The sequence below is a fragment of the Exophiala oligosperma genome (genome assembly GCF_000835515.1).
Source record: "Exophiala oligosperma strain CBS 72588 unplaced genomic scaffold supercont1.9, whole genome shotgun sequence".
In the NCBI taxonomy this organism is placed as follows: Eukaryota; Fungi; Ascomycota; class Eurotiomycetes; order Chaetothyriales; family Herpotrichiellaceae; genus Exophiala; species Exophiala oligosperma.
The window spans coordinates 104,569-119,224 of NW_015622826.1; the positions used below are offsets into that span (position 1 = coordinate 104,569).

Sequence of the window (14,656 nt, forward strand, 5' to 3'; positions counted from 1 at the left end):
GGCCGCGACAACACGTGACTTCGAGTACGAGTACGAGGGTGCTTAGGTAACTGAGCAGGGTTACGCAGGTGGCCGCAGGTGCCACGATGTGCCTAAGGCGACGCCTGGCGAGAAGCCCCTAAAAAAAGGGTTGGAAGGCCCTACAGGGATTCCGCATACGGGTCCAGTAAACGTTTCTCAGCGCCCAAAAAGAAACTTGTTACACGTCTCCCCGGCTTGCGCGTCGCTCTCCTTTTACCTCTCATCTTCTGAAATCTTGGAATTTTGGATCCAGTCGCTCCGAACACGAAATCACATTGTGCTACCTGCTTAATCTCCTCTTCTTTTTCATTCACTCAGTCAGTGGGAGGTGGCTTTCTTTGTTCAACAATATTTCTATTGTGTCTTCGTTATCCGGACACCGAGAGGCGCAGGCCTGATGCCAACCTGTTAATACTGCCCACCACCCTTTTAGAGGTCACCACCTCATCCTTAATACACTTTATTCCTACAGCTGCCTGGAGCATTGTATCACACCGATCTGAGCCTTGTTCTTCATCGACCGCTCCGCCGGACACGTCCAACATGGCGGGTGGCTCAGGAAGGATAGTCAGGTATCTGGTGGTTGCGTTGGTCGTAAGTAAAATCCAAGAAGGCTTCAAGATATTATTCTGACTTTCTCAGTGTGTCACCATCTTTTACTTTGTTTCTACCTCCTCGTTATCTTCATACGCGCAACCTCTTGCCGAGCAAGCTGCTGGGAAATTCTCATGGGATAAGCCGAGCACTCCATCGAACAAAGACACCTCTAAGACCGATTACGATGCGATCGCTGATGCCTTCCATTCCAAACCATCCGATGCTACCAACAAGGAACCAGATACCAAACCTCTAGGATCCACGACGCCTAATATCACCCCGCTCACTCCCTCAGAGCTGTCTCCGCCCGCCCCCGGCGAACGTGTCAATGCCACCTTTGTCACGCTCGCAAGAAATACTGACATCTGGGAAATTGCTCGCTCAATAAGACAAATTGAAGACAGATTCAACAGGAACTACAACTACGACTGGGTTTTCTTGAACGACAAGCCGTTTGATGATACGTTCAAGAAAGTGACCACCTCCCTGGTCTCGGGGAAAACACACTATGGAGAGATTCCAGTCGAACACTGGTCATTCCCATCCTGGATCGACCAGAAGAAAGCAGAAGCCGTCAGAGAAGATATGCGCCGAAGAAAGATCATTTACGGCGATTCAGTCAGCTACCGACACATGTGCAGATTCGAGTCTGGCTTCTTCTTCCGTCATCCACTGCTCAAGCAATTTGAGTATTACTGGAGAGTTGAACCAAGCGTCGAACTCTACTGCGACGTACACTATGACCCATTCCGATACATGAAGGATAACAAGAAAAAGTACAGCTTTGTTCTGAGTTTGTACGAATATGTCGAGACAATTCCAACTCTGTGGGACAGCACCAAAAAGTTCATCAAAGCACATCCAGAGCACATTGCAGCAGACAACTCCATGCCCTTCCTCAGTGACGACGGTGGCGAGACCTACAACAAATGTCATTTCGTAAGTGGTGATTCCTCCATTCCGTGGTTTATATCTGACAACGTTGCAGTGGTCCAATTTTGAAATCGGCAACCTTGACTGGCTTCGGTCAAAAGCTTACATCGATTTCTTCGAATCCCTCGACAAGGACGGTGGATTTTTCTACGAGAGATGGGGTGATGCTCCAGTGCATTCGATTGCGGCTGGTCTCCTTCTCAACAAGGACGAAATCCATTTCTTCAATGACATCGCTTACTACCACATTCCTTTCACGCACTGCCCGACAGGTGAAGATCTCCGCCTCAAGTTACGTTGTCACTGCAACCCCAGCGACAACTTTGACTGGAAGGGATATTCATGTACATCACGTTTCTTCGACTTGAACAAGCTAGCCAAACCAGAAGGCTGGATGGATCAAGTCTGACTAGCCGACGCCAACAGCAGATTGAGCGTCAGTCTGACCGGAGCGATCTGGCAGTACGCATTTATCTCTTTCTTCGTCAGCCTGATCATTCTCTTGACCTTGCTGAAGATTCCGAGGACGAGACGGAGATTGCTAGCTGCTGCCGAACGATTGGCCGAATGGCATGAGAAGGGAACTCGAAACACTGATGATTAAGTCAGACAAATCGGTTTCTCCCCTGACGAAGTTGAAGCTTGTGAGAGTCATTTGGACAGTGTTCATGGCCAGGGACAAAGCCGCCTGGATTGTTTGGAGCAAGATTTTTTGCAACCAGGGTAGCCAAAGTCGGGGACCATAGAACGACTTCGACACCGAACTGTTTTTTTTCTTGGTTTGTAACAACGTTACGACAAATGGAGAGACCTAGGACAAATCATTCGTTCTTGTCCTCATTGGCACATCGGTTGGAGGAACGGACCCCCTCTACTCGGTCGACACTGACGAGCGCTAATCTCACGAACTTGCTTTGCGTTGCATTGCGTGGTATGAATTGAAATGAAGCGGCGTTTGGACAGGACAAAAAGAGAACCAAAAAAAGACTTTCTGACTAGTCAGGGCTTTTGCCCTCTCTTCCTGAGCACACCTTTGAAGCTGCCAGCCTATATTGAGGAGGATTTCTTTTACTCCATTAATGAGGCGTAATGTACAACAGGTCCGGGTATATTTTACATAGACACCATAACCTTAACACGCATGGTTTGCAAAAGCGAAGGCATGATTTATCCTTGTGAGCCTCGTCCGCCTCGGTTTGCTACTCTGTAAAGTGACGCTGTGAGAAGAAGCGACGTTGGATATCTGCCCGCGTATGACAGCCAGCCTCTTCAAGCCCAGTTCAACCCCGTGCCCAGGTTCTGACTGTTCCAGCAGGAGCAGGCAATCTTGGGACCCCACTTGTCATTGCCTGCTTCTTCAATGTCGACAAAGCATCCATACCGAGACCGAGAAAGGAAAGGAGAAGATCATTCGTTAGAACAGCCCGGTGCTCGACCTCTATAATCGACGTCGGCCTCGTACCCATTCCTTTCTGGTATCCATTCGATTGTCTTCCTATCCTACACGGCTTGCCTCGTGGTTATAACATTTTTATGAGTTGTCCCGTCCCCAGCCAAGCCTTCACGTTGAAGCAAGTATGTCGAAGGGTTGGTGTAGGTTGTATAAAGTAAGAAAAAGAGGATTTTGACGTGCGTTCGGGCTTATGCAGCCTTGGGCTTCTTCGTGCCATATTTACTTCGACTTCTAGCTCGACTCGGTACACCGCCCTATTGTGTCGTGGATAATTCACGTTAGCCAAGTCACTCTGTTGTTTCACCCCATTTTGGTTCCCGTATTTCGCAGAAACCAGGCCTCCGCTGGAGATGCTAAATGATGCAACGGTGCCTTGGAAAAAGGGGCAGCAGGACTCACCAAATCAAAAGCACCCCTGACGAGATGGTATCTCACACCGGGACAATCCTGGGACCTCCCACCGCGGACCAGAACCACACTGTGCTGTTGGACGTTGTGTCCCTCGCCGGGGATGTACGCCGACACGATCTTGCCGTTGGACAGGCGCACCTTGGCGGTCTTGCGCTGGCCCGAGTTGGGTTTCTTGGGCTTGGTGATTCCCACCTTCAGGCACACCCCCTTCATCTCGGGACGGTTCTCGGCGGCGAGGGCGGGTGAGACGGCGTGGCGCGCCTTCTTCGGTCGGCGGCCCTGGGTGCGGACCTGGTTGAGCGTCATGGGCCGCCGCGCGGTGCCGGAGAACGGCGAGGTCTGGAAGATGGGTGTGGTGGTTCCTCGGAGCAGCGTGGGAGACGAGTACCGCGTCGAGGTCTTGTTGGCGAGGGTGGTGGTGCCGCTGCGAGTCAGAGCACGGAAGGCGTGCAGCGCCCCGACGGAGGGGATCGGTGGCATCTCGAAAGGAAGTAACAAAATGAGCGCTGAGAAACAGGACAATGGAGGATGAGAAAACGTCCCGTACAGTGATTGTTGATTTTGATGTTCAGACAACGCAGTGTGGTTGAGAGCTCGAAAATTGTACTATGGAGTCACGGCACGTGATCATCTACCTGACCGACCAATGAACTGAAAAGTATGCTCAGCCTTGTAGCCTCCCTTTTTCCTCGCTGCCCCATAGCCTACCACCACAAACATTGTCTTTGTGCAACTACCTAGGTACCAATACGTTCTATGACTCTAGCTTTCTACTCTGATATATTTCAAACGTGCCTCTTATGCATACATAGGATCCCCGTCCTGGCGTGTGCTATCTCAGGCAAGGGCTATCCCCTTCTCAGAGACACCAGCCCTAGACTCTGCTATCTTGTCTACCGCTCTTGTAAGCGGTGTTTCCTGAGATCCTTCCAAAACCAAACTTCATCCACCAGCCGTCCATCCTTCGGACTATACCCGTACTCCCTGACGACACCCAGTCTCTCATACCCCAGCCTAGGGTAGACGTCTTCGGCGGCACTTCCAACCGTGGTATCGAGCATGAGATTCCACCGATCATGGGCCAAGGCCACTTCTTCCAACTTGACCATCATCCGTCTCGCGATGCCTCGTTGTCGATGTAGTGGCGAGACGAACAGTTTCTGAACGACCGCCCTGAACGGACCGGTCTGACTGAACGGCGTAGATAGAGCCACGACACCAGAAACTTCGAGTCCGTTCTTCAATAGAGGCCAGTCGCGACCTTCACTCGACCAAGGTGCCGCGACGTCTTTGTCGTTGTTGCTACTGCGATCCGAAACTTCACTGATTTGAATGATGATGTGCCTCTTTCCGGCGGTGACTTCGTCCAGTTGGCCCTGCCACCATTGACTCATGAAATCGTGGGAGAGTGGTGGGAGGAATGTGGCCAAGGTGTAGTCGTTCAGAATGCATGATGCGTGCAGGTGGACTATGCTAGATAGTATGGTTGAGATTTCTGGTGTGGTTGGGCCGATGAGGTGGATGTCCGGACTTAGATTTGTAGTTGTCGTGGACATTGTGGTGTATGAGTCTTGCCCAAACAACGAGCCCAGTCTCGATAGAGTAAACCGACAGTGGTATTTGTGAGGTTGTGAGGTGTTTCAAAAAGTGGTCATTCAGAATTCGTGGGAAACTCTCCTTCATTGGGGACGAAGAGATAGAAAAGTAATGGAACAAGGTGACCGGAAAATGAGTGAGTCACCTCTCTGATTACTTAGCGATCGAGATAATGTTGTTGCCTTCTGCTCAAATCTATACCTAGCTAATAAACTCCGACAGCAGCTATTTAACGGCGCAATCGCCATAAGGCGCGAAGTACATGTTGCCCCATAGTAGGAAAAAGGAAGGTGGTTACGGGCATATCGTTCGAATGGCGCGAGCAGTAAACGCGATTTTTGCGGAGATATTGATAAGATTCGGTTTTATATACGCGCTTCAGTCTACAGACTCAGCATCAACTTGTCAAGTTTTGTGAATCACCACAATAGGCTCTCTTCATGTTGCAGCCAACGACTACTGATATACTGAATGGTACGTTGTGTACCGTGCTGTTGTATCGATTTAATCCTGACCGGCTTCCTAGTCCATGGAGTCCTCGGTGTCCTGTGATGGAATGTCAACTTATCGTGCAAGTACTTGCTTTGGGGTTTTTATGCTGTGGATACATGGTCTTGTGGTTGTCTTATGTTGACAGCTCCTGTATCATATTTCAACGCTGCGACAGTACCCAATATAGGTGAGACATATCTTACAGCTCTACCATCACCCCTACATCCCAATCACACCGGTTCCATGAACGAGTGAGGCAGGGCGAACTTGGTCATGGCGAACGTGCTGAGCACGTTGGTCCTGAACGTCTTCTCGACAACATATATCTCCTTTTCCCTCTTTTCTTTTCGAATCAACATCCAAACCTCAAGATAGAATTGGAACGTCCAACGGTTGTAATTGTACAAAGTATTATATCAACACGGGCAATCGATGTTACCGTATTGTGATTAATTTTCAAATGCGTCATGGCTCGAAAAGGTGTCCATGACCGTATGGGAACCAACCCACCAAGGGGAGGGAGGATGTCAGTTCCCTAACAAATAGGAAATCTCACCTTGGGATCATGGAAGACCTGAACTTGCGTGTCAGTCAAAGTACGTGTACCACGCTTTGCCCAGTAGCAAGGACAATGGCCTAACCCGAAGATAGTACTCCGTACCCTTGCGATAAATGGAGCCTTGTTGTTCCGAGGATCTCTCTACTCGGATCTACGCGGAAAGCTTACATCTTTCCCAGCCCTCCAATTTCAAGCAAACCACCCCCCTGGTAAGGGAATTAAGGCTCTCGACGGGGAGCTAACTACCTGATTTTGTTGTGATCCCATGGAGTGAAGTAGTATTACTGTAAGCTGCAGATTTGATCCGCGCCCGCACAGAGAGTATGATTCAGCAATACGCTACATTCCCTTGTTTGGTAGAATCGCCCAATGTCATATTCTCGCTGATGCTCAAGATCAGCTTGTTGGAAGGATATGTTTAATCTTTTGGTGCTTTCGACATCTTCTTACGAGTGACTTTCAATGTCGTATTTCTTCATCACCGTATAACTTCGTTACCTAGCTTTTTGAAAACTTACCAATGACAACCATCCAGGCCTGGGGGAAGTAACAACGAGGCGCTCATGAGAGTGTTCCATCACTCACACAAAACATGACGACTATAGCACTGGCTTCCCAAATCATTGGTTTCATATCTTTCGGGATAACACTTGCTACATTACTAGGTTGGTCATGATTTCCCGTGCCCCTCCCCTCGCCCAACAACAAGTTTGTAACCGGTGTCAAGGCGTCTATCGCGACCTGATATCAACCATGCGTAATGCGGACACGCTCATACCGATCATGCTCGGCAACCTGCGTCAAGAGATCCAGGCGGAACAAGCCCTGCTTCGACAACGTGCCCGAGAAGGCGACCCATATTCTGTCTTTCCCAGAGGGCGAAGGACTCGCTCGAGGCGCAAGGCTCGCGAGGTAGCTGAACTCCTGGAAAGCACCCTCAACGGCATGTGGCAGCAGTTTCGCAACATAGAACGCCCCTTCCTCATCAGAAATCCGGTCCGGGCCGAAAAAGTCCAAAGAGGTGACTGGTGGGGGGAGAGTGATGTCGACGAGAAACCTTCCGCGAGACCGAGTTCGAACGAGAAACAAATGACCAATCGAATCGGTATGGCCGAGGCGGGTGTAGCTCCTGGAACGGACCGATATTACAGAATTGATTTCGTTCACCGATTCATCTGGTATGGCATAGCCACCGATTTGACCAGCACAAGTTTGAACTAATGTGACCATCATGACCAGGTGGCAAAGTCAGTCGTCCGTCGTCAATATGCTCGACCAGGTCCAGCGGCTCCAGATTCGTAGGATCGAAAGGGACGCCTTTGAAGCAGACGAATTGGTAAAACGGTGCCTAGCGATACTTGATCGACGAGGTGGCAATGGTGGGGAAAGTCGGAGACGTGGAGGAAATAGCTCCGGCAGTAGCGACGATGGACGTGGAGGGGGCGGTGGTTTCACGAGCCGTAGGGCCAGTGTAGTCTCGAGACCCGGCAGTGTGAGAGCTTCAAACCGCCGCCGAGCTGACGGAGGGGGCGGATTTCGATTTAAAGAAGTCGAAAAGAGGGAAGTGGTGAGACCCAGGCCTGGACAAGAGACGACGTCCCGAAATGCGGACACAAGCAACACGGCCCGACGAAGAAGTTCTCAACCCCGATTCGAATATGAGGTGGTCCAACCTGGAAGAATATATGTCGATGTGAAGGATGGCGGTAGACGAGATGGGGTTGAATACGTTGAGCCTATCAATTCCAACCGTGCCCGAAGAAATAGTTACGTGGAAGGTGGTGGGCGAGACTCATCCCGACTGCGAGACCTGAGTCGAGAACGAAGAAGGGATTGAGTGATAGTGATGATGAAACAGACAGAGATCATGGTCGGGCTCGAGAGAGTTTGCTTATATCTTCCTCCAAGCGAGAAACTCTTCCTCAAGATGGGCCTTGAGCTGTTGAAACTTGTTTCCGAACAACTTCCCACATCGCCAGCATTTGTACTCTTTCTTCAGGTTGCCATTCTGGTAACTCGTGTTCCGCCTCACATCGTTTTCCGCCAAGGGGAAGTCCTCGAGTGGGATGAAAAAGTCCGTGTTGAAGCTGTTGTAGTGTTTTTGATGTTTTAAACGATCAGAGTGCATGTCCCGACTGATGATGTGGACGTGGAGATGGTGCATGGAGGGATGGGCGTGTATGCCGATTTTGAACTCTTTCGCAAAGTCTCTGCCGGGAGGAAGCTCGTCGGGTATCTCGTCGCTCTCCATCGCGGCGATGCGCTCTTTACAAGATTCAGAGTAGGGGCCGAGTTGACGCGACAGTTCGGACGCCGCCAACTCCAAGGCTTCCGCAGCTTCGGTCTTGACCATCCCCAGAAACTCCAGATCGTTCAGAGCGTCTCGTGGGTGCATGTCTCTTTTGTCTGGATCCCTTGGTAGTAACAACAGATGGACCGTCGCCTTGGGGAATGCGTCACGGATCAGAACGACTCGCTCGTTGTAAGTGATGACAACATTCGGTGCGTATTTGATCGGATCCAAAATGTACACCAGCAGACCATTGCGAGGGTCGTAGGGATTTCTGCCGCTGTGCTTTCCCCCAGTAGCCTTCGACGACGGCTGCTCGGGTTTTGACCGTTTGACTCTGGGCGACATCAATTCGGAAAATGCATCACGCTTACCGATTGAAGCCTTGGCCTCAGAAGCTATCTCTTCTTCCATGGTGCCGGTTAGGAAAGCGTCGGAGTAAGTAATCGACAGGTGAAATGAGAAGATGCGCCCAGGTCACCTCTGAGGCACTGCATTTGTCGTGATAGACTTTGGTCGAAAGCAGTTAATGTGCCTGATTTGACTGTTCAATGAACTGCACCCTCCGAACAATTGAATCACATGGCATGGCTTGGCCTGCAGCTTCACGTCTGTACCAAATCTACGCCTGAAGTCGTGGGAGTGCCAAAGATCGTCAATGTTGATCAATCAAGCAGTCGGAGAGTCGCCAAAACAAGTAAACAACAAACATCACCAGGTCGAAATCTTGGCTTTGAGCCTCACTCCATCTACAACGAACAGAAATTCGGAAACAGAATGCTGGTAAAATTAACACGTAAGAGTATATAAAATTCTGTCCTGGAATAGTGCGCCTAATGTCTGCAAAGAATTGCTTCCGAGCCACTTTTCTGATGAACACAGCAAGACTCTCTCCCCCACACACCCAAGAGAATCAAATACGCATTTGGCAGCTTTCTATGACTGCCCATTCCAATAACAAAATGCCAGGTCCATTTTCCTTCGAAGTGCAAGCCTGTTCAATTCTTGATTCGCAAAAGACCTTCTTTTTTAGGCGCTCCCCAAAGTGCAAACCAAACCCAGTCAATCCGTTCAACATGGCGCCATAGAGTCACGCTCTCAACTCCGAGCTGGTGGAAAAGGCTCAGCAATATTTTCAACTTTTTTTTAATCGTCTGCATCGCCATGTTCTTCACATCACTACACATCTGCTGCAGCACCCCGCGCCATCCGACTGGTTGTCAACCTCGAACTTCTGGCCAGGTCCGTGGCCGCCGAGAGGAGGCGCGCCACCGGAGTACCCTGACATTTCGCGGTTGTATCTTCTGATTTCTCGTACGAGATCATAGAATGCATTGTCGACATTTATTCGTGATTTGGCCGATGTTTCAATGAACTTGCATCCAAATTGTTGTGCCAGTTGTGCGCCTTCTTCTCTGGATACTGCTCGTTCTCCCTCCAAATCACACTTGTTGCCCACAAGGATAATGGGAAAGTAATCTTTATCTTTGACGCGTAGAATCTGTTGTTGGAAGGTCATGATCTCTTCAAAGGACTGTCGTGACGTTATGGAATAGACGAGCAGGAAGCCTTCGCCTGTCCTCATGTACTGTTCTCTCATGGCAGAATATTCCTCTTGGCCGGCCGTGTCTAGGACATCAAGGAGGGCGACTTCGTCATCGATCATGCATTGCTTGCGGTATGAGTCTGCCGTCATGTCAGTGGATGTCGCCTTGTTCCCATAATCGCAATATGCGCACCTTCAATTGTTGGGTCATATTCATCAACAAAGTGACTTTGTATGAGTTGTATGGTTAAGCATGATTTTCCCACACCTCCCCCTCCTACTACCACCAGTTTGTATTCTCGCAGGAACTGCAGGGAAGAGGTTAGCTTAGCCATGGATTTTGAGAAGGAGGGAAGATTGAGCAGTCCAGATCACCAACCTTTGAAGCCATCGCAGGCGACTATGGTCTGAATCAAATTCAGACAAGTGCTTGTCTCGGTATGAATCACGCCTGAGACAGATAGTCCGAGAGCGTTCGGGCTTGGAAGGAGACTAGGTAGGGAAGGATCGGAGTCGCAATGAAGAAACCCTGAGCGCCCAGGACTTTTGACGAGCACTAGCAGTCTAGGGGGCGAGATAGCCGTAGGGCTGGAGATGCGATGACTAGGATGTATTTGACAGACGCAGTGGTCGCAGAAGCAGGGTCAGCGCCTTCGGTGAGTTGCGAGAGAACGAGGGTGAGAGTGAGGTGAAACTTGGGGTTCGGATGAGTTTCGAAGTGCAAAAGGTCGACGACGAGAGGGTGCTGCGACAGCTCCTGCAAGCAAAAGCACTGACTTTGCGCGATTGACGCACGGAAGGAGCAGAATCTGGGATTTGGGTCTGCTGGTGAAGTGTAGATTGACAGCAGCAAAGGTGTATGCGCAGGCTGAGGCGTCAGAGAGATGTCAAGGGGAAGCAGTGCACTTTGTTAGTGGTCCGGCCCCAGTCACTTCTAAAAACTGCGGAATGGCTTCTCCAGAATCCGACTTGCAAGCAAAGGTACTCGTAGATAATTGGCCAAGATGGAGGAACAGACGTTTGGACGTTGGACGTAAGACCTGGTGATTGCTGAAACGACGACGCAATGGGATCCAATGGAGAGGTTCTAGCAAGAGGGATACGGAGTAAAGAAGTTCAGACAATTCATACGGAGTAAGCGCAGGGAGGGAAATAGTAGGTACGGAGTAGTTGAGAGGGCTCACAGGGCCCTCGCTACCCTGAAAATAAACCAACAGCGAGGCTCGGAAGTGCCAGTCAAGTCACGCCAGTGAGTCCTTTTTAGATGGAGTATGTACTCCGTACTCCGCTACCTCTCGCCCTGTACTTGTACCTACGAGTACTAGACATACATGTGCAAACCGAAGAACTTGCTGGAGGGGGTGCTAACCGTGCTAGGCTCACTAGGCCTGCTCCGTGGTGCCCTGGGCCACTCCTTAGCACCCCTACCCATCCCTAACCTTGGCCCTACCTGGCCCTTCCTGACATATCCTTTACGGAGCCCAGGTCAGTTAGTGGCTTAGTGAAGCTGCCATCCATCCATCTTCCCGCTCCCCCCCTTGTTGACGGGGATTATTTCGACTCTAGTCCAGCCTTAGGTGCGCCCCCTATCCCCCATCCAGCCAAAATCCCAGGGTGCCTTGACATTTTTCCTAGCTGCTGGGCTTTTTCCCCTTCCCAAAGAATCCCTACCTTACCTTACTGTATGTACAGACATGACCAAAGTAACTCTCTTCTCTTTCGCCGTCCTCCAACACGCGTTACATACACAAACGACGGAGCTCGGTCGTGTGCCAGGCGCCACACACACACATTGTGCACTGCTCCCCCCATGTCATCGGTTGCACAACTCATCAGGAGACCACACTTTCAGATGCACCTGGACTGCTCTGGAACTTAGGGTCATCGAGCCGCCCGTCTCGATTGGGATACTCGCGGGGGGGGCAAGTCGAACGACGGATCCGAATGAGCAGCACGCTTTTTTCTTGCGAACCCGTAGACCTATCAGCACATGTACGAAGTCCTGCTAGCATAGAAATTCTCTCCATTCCTCAGTCATGACGAGGTGACTCTGCACGGCAGGCGATCTTCGAGCCCATCAAACTATTCACAGGAACAAAAAAAAGGTTCCACCGTGAGAAACCCGGGTAGGCGGTTCCATCTGATACCCGTCTGGGTGGTGTTCATAGAACTGTCTGTTAACGCCATGCCAGTCGGAGAAGTCGAGTATGGCCTTTGATTCGACACCACACGACTTGATCACGTCCGTCCTTCACGCCGGTCCTGCCTGCTCGAACCTAGTCCCGCGCTTAAAATATCTAGGTCTTGGAGCGATGGCGCGGGAAACGGGTACGAGTACAATACAAGGGACGGAGTATCGCTCGTCTACGGAGTACATATTGTAGCATTCCTCGGGGCTTCTCTTGTCATGTGCTGGAAAGAGGAAGGAAAGGGGGTTTGCACTCTGTCTTTCGCTGTCTTCCGATAAGCATCTGGAACCACGAATTATTATTGACACACGCGCTTCGACCCTTTTTCCTTCGAACCACTCTGCGAAAAAGTACTGTACAGTACTTTAAACCAGGTGTTCTGAGAAAGAGGGTGTGGTCTTATGTGCTCGCGCTGGGTTGGATCTGCAACGGGGCAACGCGTTTTGAGCATGGCGTACGAGGTTACGAATCCCGCACGGTCTCTGACGATGATCGTTGGCTTTTAGCGATATGAAGCATGAAGATCATCCCCACGAGAACAAGAAAATTACTGTAGAGAATCTTGCTGTTATCTTTATAGGGTACAGTAACTCGTACATAATGTTGTTGCGATCTTCCGTTGCTACAGTATCACGGTTGCGTGAGAGCGTCGTCATGTTTACATACTGCTCGAACTAGGGTAACATTTCTTCCAAGGTAACATTCTGGAAGTTCTTTGCCCTTGACTTGTGTGGGTAGAGTCGTAAGGGCAGTCTCCATACGGAGTACATCGGGTACTATCGGTATGGATACAAGAAGAGGTACTCCTCGTACTTACTGTACAGCAGGTGTCATCATAAAATATCAAAATAACAAAGACCTTCATCGGCCTCTCGGTCGCACAAACATGCCACGACGTTTTGTGATCTCGATATGTGAACACTTCAACCCCCTGGTCTTGACTTTAGTGCACCTCGTACTCCGTACCGTCACGACCACTTGATTTCAACCCATGCAAAGTGGCACAGCGCTATGCCTCTACAGTCGCAAGTTCGAATGGGAAAAGTTCCTGGTGGCCGATGCAGGTACCAAGGCACATGCATAATCAACAGTCTTGTAGGACCTTTCCAAATAAGGGTTTATACAGTAAAATTTTCAACAGTGTATCTTTTGTAGATGTTGGTGACAGAGAAAAAGGTACGGATGAATATACAGACTATATTCTTCATCACGCATCTTTGTCCTTTTTGGGATCCGTCTCATCGTCAGTGTCATCTTCTCCCTCCACCTGAACCCTTCGACCTTTAACTCCCTCGGCAACCTCGGCCTCCAGCGAGTCCATGTAGTCTCGGTCGATTCCGACCAAGGTCACGATGTTCCTGCCTTTGCCCCAGCGAGGATAGCTCCCTACCTTGATACCCTTCGGCTCGACTTTCGCGGCAAGGCTCGTGAGGTACTCTGCCACGGCGCTCTCGGCCAAGGGCGTGCTGAAGAGCATCCGATACGTTCCCTTTCCCTCCGGGTCTTTCAAAAGAGGCATGATCCTCGGCTTCATGCCTTCCAGCAACGCCTCAAATAGCCTGGGCACACCGGGCAAGATGTGAATGTTTCCATTGACCACGGAAATGGGGACCCACAGATCCTCCTTGACATACAAAACCTGGTCCTCTTCTGGGAGTCTTGGGTCGATGGGTAGTTGAGCCATTCTTAACTTGGCCGTCAACGCCGCCGACGGTTTATCCCAATCGAAATTCGGTTGTGACTTGTGAGGTCTTGAAAACTTCTTCATCTTGGCCACGGTCGGTTCGTGGAGTTTTAATTCGAGATTGAACGCCTTCGCTATTGACTGGTACGTTATGTCATCGTGTCTGCGGAGAGAGGGGTGACCTCTGTGTGTGAGCGATGCCCGTGTTCAGAGGTGCGGCGTGTCGTGGGAAAGACATACGTAGGACCAATGCCGCCACTCGTAACCACAAAATCATAATTCTTGGACATGCGCCTGGCGGCTTCTATTATTTCATCTTCGTCGTCCGCAATCACTTCCACTCTCTTCAATTGTATGCCCAGTGAAAAGCAAAACTTTGCAAGATACGCGCTGTTCGTGTCGACTGTCTGCGCAAACCCGGCAACATATTTCGTCAGCAAACAGCAACCACTGGAACGCTTCTCTCTCAACGACGCAGAATCCCCCATTCCGGCATTGCATTGCAGGTACTTGCCTTTCCACCCAACACCTCGTCGCCTATGATTATGCAACCCGCTGTGTGTATCATTTTCTTCTGCTGTATTGATGTGGATGATGATGTCATCTTCGAGGACAAGATCGCAGGCGATGCGGCCGCGGAACGATGCGCGTAGTTGGGTAGAGGACGAGAGAGGTGTCGTGCGAGTTGGGAGAGGCGAGAGAACATGAATGAGAGAGTGAAATGATGTGAGGAAGGAACTTTTTATACCGAACAGCGATCGACGTGGACGTTGTTTGAACGAAACGCGGAACGAACGAAGAGATGCAAATCGTAAGGGTACCTGACTCTGGTACTCCGTACTCGGTACTCGTAATGTAATCACCACCATGCCATACCATACTCCA

General features: G+C 50.3%; 7 protein-coding genes across 8 annotated transcripts; 2 read left to right on the forward strand and 5 right to left on the reverse strand.

The window, feature by feature from the left end:
- The first annotated feature begins 221 nt into the window (after positions 1 to 221).
- PV06_08651 (uncharacterized protein) lies at positions 222 to 2,705 on the forward strand. The gene is made up of 3 exons (XM_016410006.1): positions 222 to 615; positions 664 to 1,557; positions 1,607 to 2,705. Exons 1-3 carry the CDS (start codon positions 565 to 567, stop codon positions 1,958 to 1,960), a joined length of 1,299 nt encoding a protein of 432 aa, XP_016259028.1. The 5' UTR covers positions 222 to 564; the 3' UTR covers positions 1,961 to 2,705.
- On the reverse strand, positions 2,547 to 3,973 carry PV06_08652 (ribosomal protein S12). Its single transcript, XM_016410007.1, has 2 exons — positions 3,404 to 3,973; positions 2,547 to 3,258 (listed from the first exon to the last, which is right to left on the reverse strand). The coding sequence occupies exons 1-2, from the start codon at positions 3,893 to 3,895 to the stop codon at positions 3,193 to 3,195; spliced, it is 558 nt and encodes a 185-aa protein (XP_016259029.1). The 5' UTR covers positions 3,896 to 3,973; the 3' UTR covers positions 2,547 to 3,192.
- A 146-nt stretch (positions 3,974 to 4,119) lies between these two features.
- PV06_08653 (uncharacterized protein) lies at positions 4,120 to 5,276 on the reverse strand. Its single transcript, XM_016410008.1, has one exon. The coding sequence runs from the start codon at positions 4,969 to 4,971 to the stop codon at positions 4,309 to 4,311; it is 663 nt and encodes a 220-aa protein (XP_016259030.1). The 5' UTR covers positions 4,972 to 5,276; the 3' UTR covers positions 4,120 to 4,308.
- Positions 5,277 to 6,815: 1,539 nt separating this feature from the next.
- Positions 6,816 to 7,975, forward strand: PV06_08654 (uncharacterized protein; the record flags this gene model as incomplete). The annotated part of the gene is made up of 2 exons (XM_016410009.1): positions 6,816 to 7,240; positions 7,302 to 7,975. The coding sequence occupies 2 exons, from the start codon at positions 6,816 to 6,818 to the stop codon at positions 7,897 to 7,899; spliced, it is 1,023 nt and encodes a 340-aa protein (XP_016259031.1). The 3' UTR covers positions 7,900 to 7,975.
- PV06_08655 (uncharacterized protein) lies at positions 7,592 to 8,766 on the reverse strand (the record flags this gene model as incomplete). The annotated part of the gene is made up of 1 exon (XM_016410010.1): positions 7,592 to 8,766. One exon carries the CDS (start codon positions 8,764 to 8,766, stop codon positions 7,954 to 7,956), a length of 813 nt encoding a protein of 270 aa, XP_016259032.1. The 3' UTR covers positions 7,592 to 7,953.
- Positions 8,767 to 9,131: 365 nt separating this feature from the next.
- PV06_08656 (Ras-like protein) lies at positions 9,132 to 11,052 on the reverse strand. Its single transcript, XM_016410011.1, has 3 exons — positions 10,278 to 11,052; positions 10,092 to 10,206; positions 9,132 to 10,038 (listed from the first exon to the last, which is right to left on the reverse strand). The coding sequence occupies exons 1-3, from the start codon at positions 10,287 to 10,289 to the stop codon at positions 9,524 to 9,526; spliced, it is 642 nt and encodes a 213-aa protein (XP_016259033.1). The 5' UTR covers positions 10,290 to 11,052; the 3' UTR covers positions 9,132 to 9,523.
- A 2,146-nt stretch (positions 11,053 to 13,198) lies between these two features.
- PV06_08657 lies at positions 13,199 to 14,587 on the reverse strand. Of its 2 annotated transcripts, XM_016410012.1 has the most exons (3): positions 14,286 to 14,587; positions 14,012 to 14,178; positions 13,199 to 13,934 (listed from the first exon to the last, which is right to left on the reverse strand). In XM_016410012.1, the coding sequence occupies exons 1-3, from the start codon at positions 14,475 to 14,477 to the stop codon at positions 13,295 to 13,297; spliced, it is 999 nt and encodes a 332-aa protein (XP_016259034.1). In that variant the 5' UTR covers positions 14,478 to 14,587; the 3' UTR covers positions 13,199 to 13,294. The 2 variants fall into 2 exon arrangements, with proteins under 2 accessions (XP_016259034.1, XP_016259035.1); XM_016410013.1 differs by having other exon boundaries at positions 14,012 to 14,587.
- Positions 14,588 to 14,656: the final 69 nt, after the last annotated feature.